Below are 18,178 nucleotides of genomic sequence, written 5' to 3' on the forward strand. Positions count from 1 at the left end.
TGATTTATTTGTGCGTTTCCAATACTTGAGTGCCTTACAACCGAGGCCTATTCCTTGATCCCCGCTGGTCCCATTCATCCAACCGCAGCGACGGCCCTGCCTTAACTTTTTATGCACTTTGCAAGTCTTAGCCTATGCGAGTAACCTATCGTGCTTGAAGATGTCCGATTTGGAATCTGCTGCAGTCCTCTGAGACACATTTTCATGCCAACTTCACCTCAAAGCTGTAATCACAGTATGGGACTCGTGGTTTTTTTTTTCAACTTAAAATGCAATTTCCCGGTCTTTACCGCAGCCGCTCCCAGTTCTTGTTTGTTTCTGGAGGTTTCTCCCTTCACTATCCGTTTTACCTGTCAGTGATTAACTTGGCCAGTGTAAGACCTTCCAAAGCTGGAATCTTCTATTTTGTCTTCTATTCATCTTTTGGTCTGAAAACCGAATGTTGTCAGTGCGCGATAAAAACAAAGGAAGTGACCTGCCATTTCAATACTTTTGGAACGAAAAGACCATTTGAGCTCTGAATCTTTTGAGTTACAAGCATGGTCACGGAACTAATTGAACTCGTATGCCAAGGCTCCACTGCAGCTAGGGAATATTTTTTTTACGCTGAAGATATTCTTGCTGTTGAAATGTATACTCTGTTTTTATTTATGTATTTGAAATTTTATATTTTTCAAAATGCCTGCTATACGTACCGCGGAAAGTGGACTCTTCGCCATCTTATGCCAGCCGACTCCATCAAAGTGAAGACACAGTTTTGCCTTGCTCCAAAGTGCCTGCTTTTGTCTTTGATGACCCCATTCGGTGTCTTACAACGTGGATGCACATTTATTACTTTTTAATATTGTACTTCAAACGCTGCAACATTTATATGCGCTCGACTGCTTTCTGCCATTTTTCTCTCTCTTTTTTCTCCCCCCCCACTTCACCTCCCAGCTAAAAGACGAATTTGCATACATTTGTGGCCAGCTCATACAGAAAAGAGTCTAATTGAATAACAAGCGTATTACTCATAGACATCAGTGCAATAATAGGATTTGCCTTTGCATGCATCTAAATTATAATGCATTCAACGCATGACACCGTAATATTCTCAAATGCGTTTCACTTCTAAAAGGAGACAAACAAAATAATGTATCAAAATCAAGAGGCACTACTGTGGCTTAAAACAAAAATCACACACACACATTTAAATTCACAATTATGTATATTCTTTAATTTGCAGGTCTTAACATTTGAAAGAAATTTCATCAGTCTGCTATGGAGAGCCTATACGTATTTTTCATTAGGTGTGTGTGTGTGTGTGTGTGTGTGTGTGTGTGTGTGTGTGTGTGTCCTTGGGGTAAAGAGGTAGCTGTATTTCCCATAATATTCTGGAAGCGCTCGGTTGTGTAATTTAAACATGAAACGGCCCTATGAAGACATTGGTGTTCTACAAGTGAACATTTTGCAGGAGGCTTTAATATGTTGGCAAAGTAAAACAACATCTCTTCTTGTTTGTCAATTTTTTTTCCAAATCCAAAGCAGATGAAAAGTTGTCTTTTTTTTTATGCATTCAAAATGTCTGCTGAACTAATAAATTTGTACATTTTTCTACCGATTGTTCACAGTGATCTCTGGTCAATCTCAGGGTGGTGCTAGACAGAAAACGTGGAAATAATATCAACTTTGTATCTTAAATGTAGAACAAAAGTTTAAAAAAAATAATAATAAAATCACACAGAAGTCCACTTCACCATAATGTCATGCTGTAAATTAAGTAAAATAAGTGGTTCAGAAAATGGATGGATGGATATGTTGACATATTTTAAACACATTTACATGTGCGATTTAGACAAACAAAAAATTATTTGCCCAAATAAAGATGCATTTTCTTCATAAACTCATTAACAATTCATTTTTTTAATCATTAAATATATTTTATTTGCTTTTGTGAATATACTGCATGTATATATCACTTTTTTAAAATTTCCTGTTATGTATAAACGTTTAATTGTATTTTATATACACACACACACACACACACACTTGATATCTAATCTGTCTATCCATCTAAAATAGCTAGCTAGCATTCTATTTTATCTATTTGTGTTGGGCTCATGGTCCTTGGGTGTCTTGAAAGGTGGCTTATAAATAAAAGGTATTCTTCTTATTATTATTAATAAAGTCTTCTTATATTTAAACATTATCTGTAACTGCAAAATACTGTTTTTTTTTTCACGACCATACGGCGCACCGCATTAAGAGGCACACTCCGTTACAGGTGCTTTGTTTATATTTAACACATTCATAACATGCACTGCATTATTGGACGCAGGGATGGTAAACCGTAGGCTAGCTATAAAAAAAAATACGGTATCATGCATGTACGCTAGCATATGTTTTATAAAAAAGCAAAACTGAGTTTGGTGGTACTTTGCTTAAGTATTTAACACAATACTCACATTTTTGGATCTTCATCCACAAGTCACTCAAAGTTGTTCAGCTGTTCAAAGTTCAAAGTTGTTCAGCAGGGCAAGTTCGCAACCGAACATGCTGGGATCCATCCCGTCATTGTCAAAGCGTGTCTCTTTGTTGTGCGGCTCCGAAAAAAATGATGCCGGCTTGTTTGAAAGCTCGAACATCAGTGCAAACTGAGCCCGGCGCTGCCTTCAGTTTTTGTAAAACTGTGTTCGCCATCTGTCATGCATTGCTCCCACGCCGCTGGCAAAATTCACTTTGAACGCTGTTTTTACACCGATGCCAAGCGGTTAGAGTTCCTTGTCTCTCTTAAAAGGTGGAAGTGTCAAGGTAACGACCTTGGCAACCAAGTAAGATAACAGTCGATTGCTCGCGACAAGGTCGTTCACCGGGATGTCAAAAGTGAGCGGAAACTCGTCCATGTTGGGCCGGATGTGTTTGTCGGCAATCTTTTTACGGCAGTAAAAGCGAAAGGTGGCAAACGTTTCCTTGGAGCCAACCGGAAGTTTCTGCGCCACGGTAATCCGTGCCCGGGTGGATAGTTTCATAAAATGAAAGCTTCTTGTTTCCTCGGAAACTCGGCTTTATTTTCTAAACTTGGCAAAGCTCGTTCTCCTGCTTCGTTGATCATGAATTCTCTCGCGGCTGCTCGACTGCCATGTTCCTCCGCGTAACTGATCGCTTCAAGTTTAAACTGTGCTTCGTAGGCGTGTCTCTTCATCGGTGCCATTTTCCGGGGTCCGACCTTGTTTTGCCCACTAACGTAACGTCATTATATCCGCCTACGTCCTCTTTCACGCCTACCTTCCCGTTTAACAATCAATCCATCAATAAATCAAACAAAATGATGTAATGTCTGCATTACACATGGTATCATTTAAAATCCTTAAAAGAGCTGTCTCTGTACTATGGTTCGTCCTAAAATCAGACTGATGTTTCTCTAAAATATTATTTGTACGTTAAAAACGTCAATTGGAGAAAAACGAGTTTCTCGAAATCTTACTTAAAAATGGTCAGTTGGATTTATTAAAAACTGCTCTTCTTCAGAGGGTGTCACCACCGCAGTTTTAAAGGCGTTAGGGAATAAACCTGCAAAGAGAGCAAGCAATTGACTATATTTAAAATGTGTTCCTCAAAGAATCATCCGCAAGCCGCCCTCAGTTACGTCCGCCTTTTCGCGATAGAAACATTGTGTCCGCATATCGCAGTGCTCATCGAAGCAACAATCACAGATTTTGGAATTCAGTGCCCCATCCATTTTGGAGAAAAAAAATGGGAAGACTTTCAATGTGCGACCTATAGTCATGAAAATACGGGTCAATATCACACATGAAGGCCAATGTAAATGGAAATACTTTATTTGACTACTACACGATAACAAGCTGGGAAAGAACGAAAAAAAACCTCACAAACATATGACCAAAAGAGTAGTGCAATAAAAAGCTACAAAACAACACAGAGTACTGACGACTGGTTAGTAAGTGACAAAAAAAAAAAAAAACCGCTAACAGGCTTCTAAAGAGTCATCATCATCAGCATCATCATTTTATCCGTTAAGAAATTTGCAAAAAGAAATGTTTGGACATCAAGCACAACCATGCCAGTTAATATTCATATTTTACAAGGTTCATGTGGATGGATGCGTAAACAAAGAGTGAAGGCCATTATCATCATCATCATTATCATCATCATCATCATCATGTTAGCTGTCATAAATGTTTTGTAGAAAGACGATTGTTGTTGTTTTTGTTCTTTTTTTTCTTTTTAATGAACGCACCAAACCGGCTGGCATTGACAATGAAACAGTACATTTCAAGATCAGTGAGGAGACATTAAAGTGGTGGTGGTATTTTTGTCTTCTGTTTTTTTTTCTTTCTCTTGTCATTTACATGGAGAATGCTGTACAGGTGCCTTCACAGCCACTAAAGGCACACGGGGTCCACTGAGCAACAGATGTGTCCGTTCTGTCAACAGAAAGGCAACAAAAGCGATACGCTTTAAGAACAAACAAGTCCAATTTTCAGAATTGTGGGGTTAGAATGTCAGTTTATTTGGTCAAAATTCGGTCTATTGTGATAAAAATATATTTTTAAAAAAAACATTTTTTTTTGTTTGAATTGTCACATGTTTGAGTGCAAATTTAGAGTTTGGGGTTTACAATTTTTTATTTTTTAATGTCATTGTCTTGTTTAAAAAAACCTTTTGGTTAAAAAAAGTGATTTTTTTTGGTAAATTGTCAGAATTTAATGAAAATGCATTATTTGGTTGGACAGCCTTTTTCTTTGACGATTTGTTGGTTGTTTTCACAAGATAAATGTTTGTTATAAAAAAATATATTTTTAGTTATTGTTATTATTTTTGGGAGTCAGATATTTTTGTGGGTAATTCTTTATGTTTGGCAAGAATATTATTATTGTTATTATTAGTATTTAAATATATGATTCCTTCTGTTAAATTAGTTTGGTCAGTTTCTTATACTTATTTTTGAATAGAGATGTTAGTGTTGTGTAAAAAAATAATTTTGTCTTTTTGGGGCGAGGGTCAACATCGTCAGATTCTTTTATTGAGATTTTGAAAAAGTATTAGTAAAGGGGGTGATGTCAGATTTTTTTGTTCAATCAAATGTTTGGATTTTTTTTTGTTAGAAATTGCTTTTTGCATGGCGACGGATGGAGGAGTTGAACGTTGTTGTGTTTTTTTGGCCATTATTTGGTGAACTTAGCAAATCACCTTGAAATGAAACAAGTTGAACGATGACCTTGCAGTGGATATCAGTGCCTTGTGCAGGTGTAAGCACAAGGTGTAAAATTTTCCTACTGGACCGAGTCTCACGTCATAGCCTTTTAGTTTGGGATGTGTTTTTTTTCCCCTGTTGTTGTTACCTTGCACTGGCACAGGGTGCACTCTGTGCCGTGTTTGACCCAGGAGGAGCCGCTGAAGCGCGAGACGCCATGCTCGTCGGCACACGTCTTGGTGATGTCGTTGCGAATGGTGTCCGCCTGGCAGGGGTCGCTCACGCACCGGGGGCAGCACTCGCCCTCGGGCACCGCCGTGAACTCGCAGTCGACGGGCGGGCACGGCAGAGGCCAGCAATCCACCTGCCCCTGCTACGCAACAACAACACAAACACAGAGGAGTGGGGGGGGGGGGGGGTTGGCGGGGTGAATACAGTCAAACAACAACAGATGCTTGTTACCTCCACCAAGGAAGTTATGCTGGAAAGAGGGCGGTTTTGCTGGTGCGGATTATATTTCGGTGCATATTCTAGTCAGGAATTTACAATTGTATTATTTGTAATCACAGTGATCCTGATAACCTCTCAAGCCGTTTCCTGGTAGCTGACATTCAGTTAGGGCCTGACCGATACAGATTTTTTTGAGGATGTTGGTTCTCATATTTGGCAGGATGAACTGATTAATCAGCCAATTTATAAAAACAAATAAAATAAAACTCATATCCGGTAATGAATAAATTAACATCTCCTTCGGTCCCATCCACACTTACAACAACAGAGATGGACTTCAGCCAGAATCATTTGGACTGTTTTTTAACACAACAGTATTTCTTTCGCTTTACAACAGAGAGAAAAATCCGCAAAATAAAGTGCAACCAATTTTTGCCTAGTCTTTTGGTGGGGGTGGAAAATTTGTGAAACTTGTTTTATGTTGTAAAGTGTTCATATGTTTAAAAAAAAAAAGGTCCAAAAAGACGATAGCAAAACGATATAACCGGTGAGAGGAGTGACTACACTAAACATGATGTAAAAATTTGTACACGCATGTGTACAGAGTGTGACGTGGAACTTTTTGAGTGTGGATGATTTCGAGACATCGACATTATTATCATGGCACAAGATAGACGGCGTCTTTTGCGTATGACTGACAAGCGGAGTCGAGTCACATGCGCCTATTTTCAAGCAACGTGTCCCTCCTCAAAATCCCGATGCTTCATGTCAGACTGCAGGTTGCGCAGCGCGTCTACTCAATGACACCCGCTGACATTCGCCATCAAGGTCCCTTTTCGAGCTTACACAGCTGCAGGTGGACAGATAGACACAGCGGGACGCTTTTTGATTATCTGGCCATTCCCTTGAAATTGCAAACCGCCAGCTGTTCATGTGTGCGCTTCCTGGTTTAAAGGCGAGCGTCTTGCCGGACCCCGCATGATGGATGTCATGTGCTTATGCATATGTGTGGAGGCTGGTGGGTGAGCCGCCCCGCTGAGGCCGGACCGCCTCGGCGGCAATCCATTCTTGACTTTTTCTTGAATGTTCGTTAACAAGAGGCGCCAGAGCACTTCCAGTGACTCAGAAGAAGGTTGACCATCCCTCGGTTTGCAAAAGACTGAGAAACTCTCTTGTCAGGTTACCAGTAAATTTCCATGAGAAGTTCATTATGGAACTACGTTGGGGTCTTGAGATACAAGTTACCTGACGTGTGAGTTTTTCGGGATACAAGCCTTCCATTTTTTTTTTTTTTTTTTGTGGTTTGCCTTCAAGCAAAAACTTGAGATCTAACCGATGTTTGGTGACTCAACTCAACTCAACTCAACTCAATTTACAGAGCACTTTCAAACAGTCATCGCTGCATACAAAGTGCTATACATGGAGCAATTTAACATGTACAATAAGCAGTAAAACAAATCGTTATTATAGACGGTAGAAAGCACCAAAGAGTAAAATCAAGAACAAATCTAAGTCATGCTGAGTCGAATGACGGTGAACTCAGCTCAGCAACAGGTAAGCAGTAAGTGTGATGAGTCTGTTGCCAACCCCAGTTGAAGTTTACTGTCAAACTAAACATCAAACAAAGGAAATGTGACTTTGTGTGTTTGAAACAATCACATCGCATCGTCTCGGCAAACTGCTTCCTTTGCTCACAAATAACGCAAAATGCAAAGACGTTTGATTTGACATTCTATTTAAATGATGCCCCTCCCGCATGCTTTCGCAGACATAAAACAGACATAAAACGGGGAGAGAGACAGCGGCACGTCAAACGTGACTTTGCCTCTCACGCGTTTATCCAGAATCCCTCATGGGTCCGCCTACCTGCTCTGTCAACAACAGCGGAAAAAAGGTCAAAGTGAGAGAAAAAAAGGCAAACGGCGGACGCTTGACCCGTGAGAGTCACGCGGCGATCCGGGAAGCCTCGGAACACACGAGCTTGACTAACACAAAACTTGGCCCCTCCCACAGTCGCCTTCTTCCTGCTGTTTAACTCGGCAGAATTGTCCGGTGTCATGTTGGGCCCGTCAAAACACACAACAGTGCAACGAGGTCATTTGGAATCCTCTTACATGTCGATAATAACTCCTCTTCCGTCGCTCCATTGACCAAAGCTTCATTTTCTACTTTTTTTTGTCGACCTTTGCCGGCCACCTCGCCAAAACTGGAAACTCTCGTCTTCACTGGTGTTTCTATGGCGACTGCAGCGTTAACAACTGTAACGTCAACTGAAGCTGAAGCGGGGCTCGAGAGACGTTTCGGTGACAAAAGAAGGCGCTCTAACAAAGCAGCATGTCAGGGATCTCCTAGAACGGGCCCTCGATTAGCGATTTGTTAGTTGAGGGCTGATATCGGTCCCTGTCGCTGACACAAGTGGCAACCTCTGCAGACACTGCAATGATGCAGTCAAACACTCTAAGAACAAAAATGGAGCCAATTTCGTTGTTTTGGTCTTTTGGGAGAGCCTCCACCATACCATCCTTCGTTGCCCGGGGCACCCCCGGGGCCGTCTACAAACACCTCTGAGCGCAAACATCTGCGCTAATGTTGAGCTGCCAAAGTGATGACGTAAATCACGACTTCTATAATGGTATTCGGTAAGTACCGTATTTTCCGCACTCTAAGGCGCACCTAAAAGCATTCCATTTTCTCAAAAGCCGCCAGTGCGCCTTTTAATCCGATGCGCCTCATATATGGATCAATATTTTGATTTCTTGACCATAGTATTTTAAATGTTCTCTTTGGCAGCGGTTGTGAAAGCGCCATATTGTATTCCCTTTAGTGTAGCTCCATCTAGTGGATGCATAACGCAACCTCAGCCACTGTTATAGCATCTTCTATGCGCCTTATACAATACAATACCTGCCGATTTATATAACGCTTTCACAACAGCGGCAGCTGTAACAAAGCGCTTAACAAAACTGTTAACAAAGTAAAATAATAAACACAACACATAACATAAAAACACGGTCAGTCGTGCAGTCCTAACCACTTTTCCGTCATTAGCTTTGTTGTTTGAAGCAGTTTGAGATCGCAAAGTAAGCGTGTTGCATATGTAATTCTGCCGTCCATGAGCGTGCTTTGTATTCCGCTTTAATTCACTTGTGTTCTAATTCTGTACTCCACAGGTGACAAACCCAAGGCACGGGGACCAGATCTATAATGCGGGTGTGTCCGATATTTGAAAACGGTTTTAAATTAGGCCATTCATTCAAGGTGCAGCTAATACCTCGAAGTACCTTATAGTGCGGAAAATACGGTACATTTATTGGCTGCTTTGACAGTTTCTGTTTTTGATTATTTTCTTCCACAGGAAAATTCCTATATTATAATTATCATTATCATTATTAATATTATTAGCATTAGCATTAGCATTCTTACAATAACAGCAGTGTTTGTGGCAGCAATTTAACGTTTTACATTACCTGGGAGTCTTAAGAGTACAAAAAAGTAGTCGTGAAGTCAGAATTGATTTGAAATTTTTCGACATTCTGCTTAGATTGGAGCCATGTACCCTCCGCAGATGGAGCTGTGGTTTAAAAAAAAAACAACAACAACAACAAAAAACCCACGATGCACGCCAACTTTGTGCGATACGTCCGCTTCGTGTGTTATTTGTGGCTGAGTTGAAAGCGCTTGCAGTCACGCACTCACCAGGCACTGGCACTGCTGGCATTTCTCCACCCAGGTGTCGCCGCTGACGTAGGTCAGCGCTCCGTTCTGGTGCAGACACTGGCTGCTCAAGCGCGGGTCGCACTCGGGGCAGCAGAAGAGGTCGGCGTTGGGGTCGTCGCAGTCGCACACCATCCTGCGACACATCACCTGGCCGGCCTAGCCCGGAAGAAAAGGTGAAAACTACGGGGCAGTCCACATCGTCACTCGGCGATCTTTCTTGTCAAATGTCACAAACGGACAAAGACAGTTGGACTGGCCAAAAATCGCACTCACGTAAGAGTACTGCTACTTCACACATTGTCGGACTCAGGTAAAAATAAATACAGAAATAACAGAAATGAAAATAAAACTACCTACTTTTTCACCCACAGGTGCAAGTTTGAGTTTTGCTGTAATGTTTACGTACGGGGGACACCCTGAACCGGTTGCCAGCCAATCGCAGGGCACACAGAGACAAATAACCATTTGCGCTCACAATCACACTTAGGGACAATTTGGAGTGTTCCATTCACCTGCCACGCATGTTTTTGGAATGTGGGAGGAAACCGGAGTACCCAGAGAAAACCCACGCAGGCCCGAGGAGAACATGCAAACTCCACACTGGGAGGCCGGAGATGGAATCGAAGCCACAACCTCTGAGGTCACCGGGCTGCTCTCTGATCAAAGCATCTCCATTAAAATGTACATATTAAAATGTTTTCTGCACTGCGAGGCGGACGTGCTAACCGGTCGCTGACCGTGCCGCTCTGGATTGAAACTGAAAAATCGATTTTTTTTTCCTCACTGCGCTTGTGTGTCATGCGCAAGGGCAATACAATTGTTTCATTCATTCTTCGGAGCGGGCGGCCCGGTAGTCCAGTGGTTAGCACGTCGGCTTCACAGTGCAGAGGTACCGGGTTCGATTCCAGCTCCGGCCTCCCTGTGTGGAGTTTGCATGTTCTCCCCGGGCCTGCGTGGGTTTTCTCCGGGTGCTCCGGTTTCCTCCCACATTCCAAAAACATGCGTGGCAGGCTGATTGAACACTCCAAATTGTCCCTAGGTGTGAGTGTGGGCGTGGATGGTTGTTCTTCTCTGTGTGCCCTGCGATTGGCTGGCAACCGATTCAGGGTGTCCCCCGCCTACTGCCCGGAGACGGCTGGGATGGGCTCCAGCACCCCCCGCGACCCTAGTGAGGATCAAGCGGTACGGAAGATTCTTCGGAGCATCAACATCAAATATAAACCAAAATATAAAGTGTTGAATTGTTCAAATTCTGACGAAAAGTACGAAAATGAATGCAACGTGTTTTCTCAAGTTCAAAGGCAAGTTCTTGTCGGCTGAAATGTTGACATGTTTAGATGACATCGTGGTTCCTTTTCTTCGTCTGTAAGGCAAAAACTGTGCCGTTTCTCAATGCAAAGTCATCATTTCATCAGTTTCGGCCTTGCTTCACGTCAATGAGAAAGGTTTCCTTCTGCGCGGTGCCGAAGACCTCGGTTGGACAACCCCTGCAAAGTGTTGCGTAGTGTTGCGTATGTGTCCATAAAACAGCCAGGCTAATTTCCTCGAAGCAGCTGTCGATACGGAGGCCACCCGGGGACGGCGACCAGATTGAAACCATCAACCATTTGCATACGCGGCGTCCTCCATCTGGCCCGTGTCCACTCGCTTCTCGCCGCATCTCATCCTTTGGATTTCCGGCCGCGCCCGCCAGCCCGCCGACTCGCAAACAATAACTTGTTTACGCCGAGCGCTCGGTATGACTAATTTTGACGGGCAGCCCTTCCATCTCGCAAATCAATTAATACGACCCGTTCCGTTAGGACTCCTGGCTTGCTCCTTTGTCATCAAATGAATAATTTGTTGCTTGATCATTCGCTACCGACACTAATCCGGCCATAATCACCTTCCAGTCCTGACAGGCATGGCATTGGAGTGACTCGCATCACATCAGAAAGTCCACTTTTTCATTGTCAAGATACTGTATTTCAAATACACACGCACACCCCAAAAAAACTGCCAAGCGCAAAAAGTACACTGCACGTATTTGTACAGCTTTTGTTTGTTAGAGATGTGCCTTAAAGAGGCGGGGCCTAAAGGTGTGGCATGCGCGTGAGTGTTCTCGCGTGAGCTGCGGTCGACAGCAGCTACCACGAGAAAAGCGTACTGTATTTTCCACACTAAAAAGCGCATTGAATGCAATGAGGCGCAATCTACAATACCTCCACTAGATGGAGCTACGCTCAAGGAAATTCCAACAGAACACTACACGACACCCTGATTTATATAGCGACGATCAGATGTCAGTCAAACGTATTTAATTAAGCAACGACACGGTTCACTTTTTTATGTCTCGAGAAAGGAACCATTTTGAGGTTGGCATATTACCGTAATGACCATACACAAGCGGCATCGGATTTTAAGGCCCGCTGTGCGCTTTTAAGAAAATGGAAGGCTTTTAGGTGCGCCTTTTTAGTGCGGAAAATACATCAGCTGTGAGCGTGGCTCTCCTTTCCCAACACGTGAAGGCATTACAGTGCAATAGGTGTACTGTAAAAGCACCAAGATTGCTCAAAAAACAAATGCAAATGATGAATTGTCATCTACCCTTGCGTATTTGCGCCCTTGACTTGTGACCAGAATCAAGAAAAGTGCTCTAGAAAGTGGATGAATTCATCTGTAAAGAGTTTCTGGAAAGGCCACTGCTCTGGATTGCAAAACGCGTGCATCGTCATGATGCGCTTCCTCCCGTGCCCACACAAAGAGATGACGAGCTGCAACCTTGCAGGTTTCACAACGCGACACAATTTGCAAACCTTGTTCTTTCTGCACTGCGTATTGTTTTAAATGTCACTGATTGTTTCAGTGGCAAGGACAAAAAAAAAAAAAAGGACATTACAAGTTGGCATTTACTGCTGATTGGCCCGGTAGCGGATGCATCATTCAAGCTTCTTTGTTCAGAGAGAGAGGAACGTCTCTCCCTCCGGGGTTTGGAGTACATACAATAAAAGACTTCATGTCATTGCTCAAATACCTGCAGGATTGGCCATCATCCTGAATCATCAGCATCATTGTTTCCCCCCGCCCCTCCCCTCCCCTGTCATCCTGTTTGTGTTCGTCAGAGGTATAAATACAAAACTGAAAGTACTGACTCAACGACCGTCCTGACGCAAAGGAACGGCTCAATTTTTTTTTTTCACGCCTCCTGTTGTGTGTTTTCTTACCTGGCAGGAGCAAACGGAACACCGGTCGCTATCCAGCACCCAAATCTGCCCGCCGTGCTTGACCTTGTCGTCGTGGATGCAGTCGCCGGTGCAGTTGTGCCCGTGCGGGCAGCGGCAGTCGTAGCCTCCGTCCAGGTTGAAACAAACGGTGTCATTGGCGCACGTGCTCCTGCCCGTCTTGCACTCGTTGATATCTGCTCGCCAGAAGGAAGGCGATAACGACGTCATGATCCTGAGTTAATTGATCAATCATCTGAATATTTGCGAGGGATACCGTACGATGATACTAATCAACTTACAGTTTCAGCAGGGAATTAAAAAAAAAAAAGAAAAAAAGAATAATTCCCCCCATTGTATACAGTATATACACATGTGCGTACATACATACGTACATGTATACATACCTATATATGGTACATACATGCATAGAGTATATAGATATCTACGGTGCATAATAATAATAATAATAATACATTTTATTTATAAGCGCCTTTCAAGACACCCAAGGACACTTAACAATAACAAAAAACACAAAACAATACGGGTTGAGCAGCGGCAGCCAAAACGTGCCAGCGTTCACTCAACCCAAATACCCGCATACATACATATATACATAGATACGTACATACACACAGTATATAGATATATACGGTATATTCATTCATTCATTCATCTTCCGAGCCGCTTGATCCTCACTAGGGTCGCGGGGGGTGCTGGAGCCTATCCCAGCCGTCTTCGGGCAGTAGGCGGGGGACACCCTGAATCGGTTGCCAGCCAATCGCAGGGCACACAGAGACGAACAACCATCCACACTCACGCTCACACTCACACCTAGGGACAATTTAGAGTGTTCAATCAGCCTGCCACGCATGTTTTTGGAATGTGGGAGGAAACCGGAGCACCCGGAGAAAACCCACGCAGGCCCGGGGAGAACATGCAAACTCCACACAGGGAGGCCGGAGCTGGAATCGAACCTGGCACCTCCGCACTGTGAAGCCGACGTGCTAACCACTGGACTACCGGGCCGCCCTATACGGTATATGCGTACAGTATATAGATATGTGCTTACCGCACATACATATACATACATATATACATACAGTATGTACATACATATACACAGTATATCGATATGTACAATACATGCATATATAAATACATACGTTCATTCACACCGTATATAGATATATACAATACGTGCATATATAGATAGATACTTACATACATACAGTAAATAGATATGTATGGTACGTACATCCATAGATGCATATATACTTACGTAGGGTGCGTATATACATCTACAGGTACGTACATATATACGCATACATACGTGTGAAAGCCCTTGCAGTTGCAAAAGAAAGGCAACTCCGTATATTCCTCCAAGAGTCCCAATAAGTTTGCCCGTGATGTAATCTACTTTTCTGTGAAAATTCAAGCTTGATTTATTTTTTTTTCCCTTTGACGTGTTGCCAACCCACCCACTCCGTGAACTCAAAGTGACAGAGGCAGGATGGGGTCAACGAGCGCCGCGGCACCAGCACTGTTGTTACAAGGAAACGCTTGCATGTTCGTCAGGAACGGTGGGCTGCCTCCTGACAGCTGACACGGCTTTCGACAGACTGGAAAAGGCGCAATTTCAGGCGTTCCGGGTGAATTCTTTCAAAAAGATTTTTTGAAGGGGACATATTGTGGGGTGTAGACTGTTTCTCATTTGCACCCAACAAGGACTGAATGCGCGGCGCACTCTTCAATGTTTGGTTATATTGTTAACGAGAGGGTGGTGGGATTTAGGAGGCGAGGTCATGTAAAGGTGGCTTGGGCCCTTTGCCCGAGATTTGGGTGTTCACGAGAACCAAGAAGTGTCCTGAATCTCTGTAAACTTTCAAGGTAGGACTACGGACATGGGGCGTATGACCGGCGGGGGATGACGATTGACCCGGCCTCCCGGGATTCGACACACGCCCCATCGACAGCACAATACAGTGGCGTCAGCGACGGCGACATCAGGGCTCAGCTTGCGAATGTCACGTGACCAAACTCTGAGCTCTAACTGTGATGTCATCTTTAGTCGACAGCAAGTGGCAAAATGGTCGCCCCTCTGAGATGGGCTATTCATAGCGTCTTGCTCAGCAGGTGACAGTCGAATGTGTTTTATTTTGCACTTCAGTTTATTTTGAACAAAGACTAAAATTCTGGGAGGTGTCAGTTTTATTTTGCTTTTTTTTGTGTTAATTTATCAGAAATGAATCCTAAATCAGAGTGACTTGTTTCATTTTGAACTTATATTCTGTGTGGCAGAGTGACCGTTCTTCCTTTTGTCAGAAATAAATGAAAGGTCTTTCTTTGAAATGATCTAAGGGACATTGTATGTGTCACAAGTACTGGTGGTATCGGTTACTTGGTATCGGTATTCAAATGCTTGAATCCAATTTTTTTTTTTAAACTGCACTTAACATCCATAAATAAAACGTTTACAAAAAAATGTGAGTAGTCTATATAACAATTTTGTGGGATAGTACATACCATTTGTGACAATTTTTGTTTGTTGATGGGCCATAAGATTTTTCTAATGTCAAAAATGTGACTTGGCCAAATAAAGGATGGGGGGGCGGGGACTGCCTTGGAGCATTACGGCAAACTTTCGTCACACGTCTTTTAACCTGAAAAGAATCAATGTAATGACATTGATTGGGGGAAAAAAAGGGGGAACTTCCAAAGAGTTGCCGGTATGCACCTCATCTCATCGCATCTCTTGAATGGCGAGAAGGAGCCCCCCCCCCACCCCCCCACCCCCACTGGTTGCCCACTCACAGATTTGTTCCACGTGCCAGATTGTCATTGCGCATACGGGACCTACTCACCGATGCACGACTCTCCGTTGGCAGAAAACAAGCCGTTGTCATGGTAACCGTCGCGGCACTCGCAGTGGTACCAGCCGGGCAAGTTGACACAAGTGGATTTACTATCGCACTCCACAAAGCCGTTTGCACACTCGTCGATATCTGAAAAAGGGAAGGACATGACGAGAAGACATCGCCACACAAACAAAAATGTATTCCTCACCCTCCGGCCCGGTGGGCATCTTGGCCATTGAGCCGTTCATAATTTGATAGCGCAAACGTGTCTGGCATCGGAGAGACATTTATCTGATTGATTAAGGCACAGCTGCATTGTTGGTGAAGACGGACGTGCGTGTCGATATCAGATGGCAACGGATGAATCAAACACTGCGACAACAAAGTAAAAAATGAAAAAAAGTACAGTGGAAAATACATCTCAAAACTTCTTTGTGTGTGACATCACGCCGGGCTTTGTAAATGTTACATTTAAGAATTTTCGAGACGGAGAAAAGCAATAAAAATTGGATGAAATCTTGAAAGAAGAAAGAAAAGAAAGCTTTCAGAAAGAGAGCCGTTTGACATTTGAACTCCCGCAAATGTGACAAATGCTTTAAAATCAGTTCACAATAAAATTATATTGGCAGAGCAGAATATGACTGCAGCAGTCATTTCATTTTTTTTTTCATATTCTGATTATTTTTCTTGAAAAAAAATTATAAAACTGTTTGCTCAAAAATTACAATTGAGTAATATTTCAAAATTTTAAAATTATTTTAAAACGTTTTTCTTAAAATCATGTTTTTTTAATTACCGGTAATCACACAATATTTTTTGAATTCTTAGTAATTATCACACACACACACACACACACACACACACACACACATACAGTATATATCCATGGTCATTATGTAATTTAAATGTATCAAGCATTTGGTCATTAAAATTTAAGGATTTTTAATTAAAATCGCATTGTCATTTTTTAAAAATAGGCACAATTTGATAGTTGTGCCTGAAAAATCATCACTGGCCTTATCTTATGCCTCTCAATCAGTGTTTCACAACCTTTATTGAGCTGCGGCATAGACTTCTTGTGGGGGAGAGGCTGGGGGAGGGGGGGGGAATCTCACGGCACAACCACTTTACAAAACAATGCAAAAAAGTGGAGAAACAAGTTAATTATAACGTTTCTGTCTGATCTAAAATGATTAAAAAAAACAACCGATCAACTGTGACTATGACGATGAAGTGTTGGTTTTTTTTTAAGCCCTTTCATGCACCCTACAACCTGATAACATGATAAACTGTCCACTGTAGTAACCGCTGTGCCTCAAGGGATTCATTGCAAACACCCCCTTCAAGTTTCCGTAACGCTCAGGCACTTTGAACATTCACAGACAAAACATCCACTCGGACAAAAATAGAGCAGAGCCCTGATGGTTCGAAAAAACAGAGACCAAATTTCGAGTGATGCCAGCCCGCATTTAATTAAACTAAGGGCCAGGCCCATGGTGGGGGCAATCGTGGGGGTGAGGGAGGTGGGTGGGGGGGGGGCGATAAAAGCCAACAGGCTCAGATGTGTGGCGATTAAATGTGACTTTTTTTTTTCCCCAATCATTTTTCACCATGCATGATGCCCCGCTCTCATTATAATAATGGCAGTGTGTGGCATGTGACCTTCGCCGCATCAGGCTGCCTGCGGCCCTCCCGCCGAGGGTCTCCCGCCGCCCAGCCGCTAATGGGATTAAGATCTATTGGCTAATGAGCTCTCAGCCTTTTAATAGAATTTCCGCGGCAGATTAAGTGTTGATCAAATCTGCCGCAGATTAGGGGCCTTATCTATTTAAAAGTGCCCTACGTTTGTCTGAGACAGTTGCAGGGTGGGGTCGGGGTGGGGTGGGGGGTGGGGGGGGGTGGGAAACAAGAAAAAAAATCAATTGAATTCAATGGAATTTAAATTCTCCGGATGGCTCAAGAAAAATCCAGGGCTTCAGGTGCATTACATCAGTCTCGTCTCACTACTTGAGCTATTTATAAGATTTAGCTGTGTTTAAAAATATGCAAATTGGATTATTTTCAGCCGGTAGCGGGGTGACACCGGCGACAAAAGTGTTGTCATTTTCTCTTTCATCCGCACGGGGCACGTCAGTTACAATTAGCGCAGAACCACGTCGGCTTGTTTAAGTATATGTTGTGTTTTTTGGGACCTCAGAAACGACATGAAGAGAGCGTTTGCGTTTGAGTGTCTAGGCGTGAGCTGTGGTCGACAGCAGTCCCCGCGTGAGCTCTTATTGTGTTGAATTCAATCTGAAACTATGCTTGAAACACAAAATGCACACGTCAAATAAGTTGACCCCATTGAAATAAATGGAAATGCCATTGATCTGTTCTAGCCCCACCTTTTGCTGCTTCTGTTGTGCACACCTCAGCCACTAGGGGACAGTGTTGTACACACATCGAGACACACAAAGACTTTCACAACTTTCTAAAAATAATATTGGTTATTCCTCACAGAGATGGTAAACATTAGCATGTCAATGGCATATTCCATTGTATGTTAGCATTTAGCTCGCATGGTGTTTTTTTTTTTTCCAGACAGTCGTTTGGTTATTTTTCATACACAATGTGTAATTCTGTTTGTCTGACAATCGAGAGTGGCTTTATCCAGTTTGACACGATATGCCTCAAAAATTGTTGGGGCAGAAGCTTGACACAAATAATTGTTTATTTCCAGGTAACCCTGAGAAGAAAACAAGGTCATGAAAACGTAGTAA

The 18,178-nt window shown here is 42.9% G+C and overlaps 1 protein-coding gene across 1 annotated transcript in view; it reads right to left on the reverse strand.

The window, feature by feature from the left end:
* Positions 1-3,802: 3,802 nt before the first annotated feature.
* nell2a (neural EGFL like 2a) overlaps positions 3,803-18,178 on the reverse strand; it is an 80,794-nt gene continuing 66,418 nt past the window's right edge. Inside the window, exons 16-20 of the mRNA XM_052060702.1 lie at positions 15,426-15,566; positions 12,565-12,758; positions 9,341-9,517; positions 5,343-5,567; positions 3,803-4,424 (exon numbers count right to left, since the gene is read on the reverse strand). Of these exons, the coding sequence (XP_051916662.1) occupies positions 4,383-4,424; positions 5,343-5,567; positions 9,341-9,517; positions 12,565-12,758; positions 15,426-15,566 (779 nt within the window). The 3' untranslated portion in view covers positions 3,803-4,382. The remainder of the gene's footprint in view (positions 4,425-5,342; positions 5,568-9,340; positions 9,518-12,564; positions 12,759-15,425; positions 15,567-18,178) is intronic.

Source organism: Hippocampus zosterae, chromosome 3, assembly GCF_025434085.1.
Source record: "Hippocampus zosterae strain Florida chromosome 3, ASM2543408v3, whole genome shotgun sequence".
Taxonomy (NCBI): Eukaryota; Metazoa; Chordata; class Actinopteri; order Syngnathiformes; family Syngnathidae; genus Hippocampus; species Hippocampus zosterae.